The sequence below is a fragment of the Eimeria mitis genome, genomic scaffold, assembly GCF_000499745.2.
Source record: "Eimeria mitis Houghton genomic scaffold, Emh_scaff819, whole genome shotgun sequence".
NCBI lineage: Eukaryota > Apicomplexa > Conoidasida > Eucoccidiorida > Eimeriidae > Eimeria > Eimeria mitis.
The window spans coordinates 13,627-14,336 of record NW_013576018.1 but is presented as its reverse complement, the minus strand read 5'-3'; the positions used below and the strand labels follow the sequence as shown (position 1 = coordinate 14,336).

The 710-nt window shown below is 59.3% G+C and overlaps 1 protein-coding gene across 1 annotated transcript in view; it reads right to left on the bottom strand.

Annotated features, from left to right (window-relative positions):
* EMH_0023040 (uncharacterized protein) overlaps nt 1-710 on the bottom strand; it is a gene marked incomplete at both ends in the record, with an annotated part of 13,540 nt that overhangs the window by 1,666 nt on the left and 11,164 nt on the right. Inside the window, one exon of the mRNA XM_013502057.1 lies at nt 2-710. Coding sequence (XP_013357511.1) covers nt 2-710 — 709 coding nt within the window. The remainder of the gene's footprint in view (nt 1) is intronic.

The following is a 710-nucleotide window of genomic DNA, read 5'->3' as shown; positions in this document are numbered from 1 at the left end:
ATTGCAGGGGCTCCCCAGACAGCCTCGAAGTCCAGCTCATCCCGGTCAACTGCTGCTGCTGCTGCTGTTGCTGCTGCTGCTGCTGCTGCTGCTGCTGCTGCTGTTGATGCTGCTATTGGCGTTGCTGCCGCTGTTGCTGGGGCCTCTGCTGTAGCCTGAGCTGTCGGCGCCCCCCAGTCATCCTGTAGATCAATATCCTCTTCTTCAGCTGCTGCTGCTGCAGCAGCAGGCGCTGCAGCAGCAGGCGCTGCAGCAGCAGGTGCTGCTGCAGTAGCAGGTGCTGCTGCTGGTGCTGCTGCTGCTGCTGGAGTTGCTGGTTGTGCTGCACTTGTAGCTGCAGCAGCAGCTTCTGGCTGCTTCCTTGAGCCTATCTGAGCTGTCTGTACACCCCAATCATCCTGAAAGTCAATATCGTCCTCATCAGAGGATGCTGCTGCTGCAGCAGGTGCTGCTGCTGCTGCAGGTGATCGTGCTGCAGGGGATTTTGCTGCTGCTGTTGCTGCTGCAGCTGCTGCTGCAGCTGCTGCTGCAGCAGGTGATGCTGACGAAGCAAGTGCTGCCATGGGTGTGCATGTCTGTACGTTTGCTGCTTGAAGGCCCCAATCATCCTGCAGATCAACATCCTCCTCTTCTGCTTCTGCTGCTGCTGCTGCTGCTGCTGCAGGTGCTGCTGCAGCAGGTGCTGCTGCTCTTGTTGCAGCAGCAGGTGC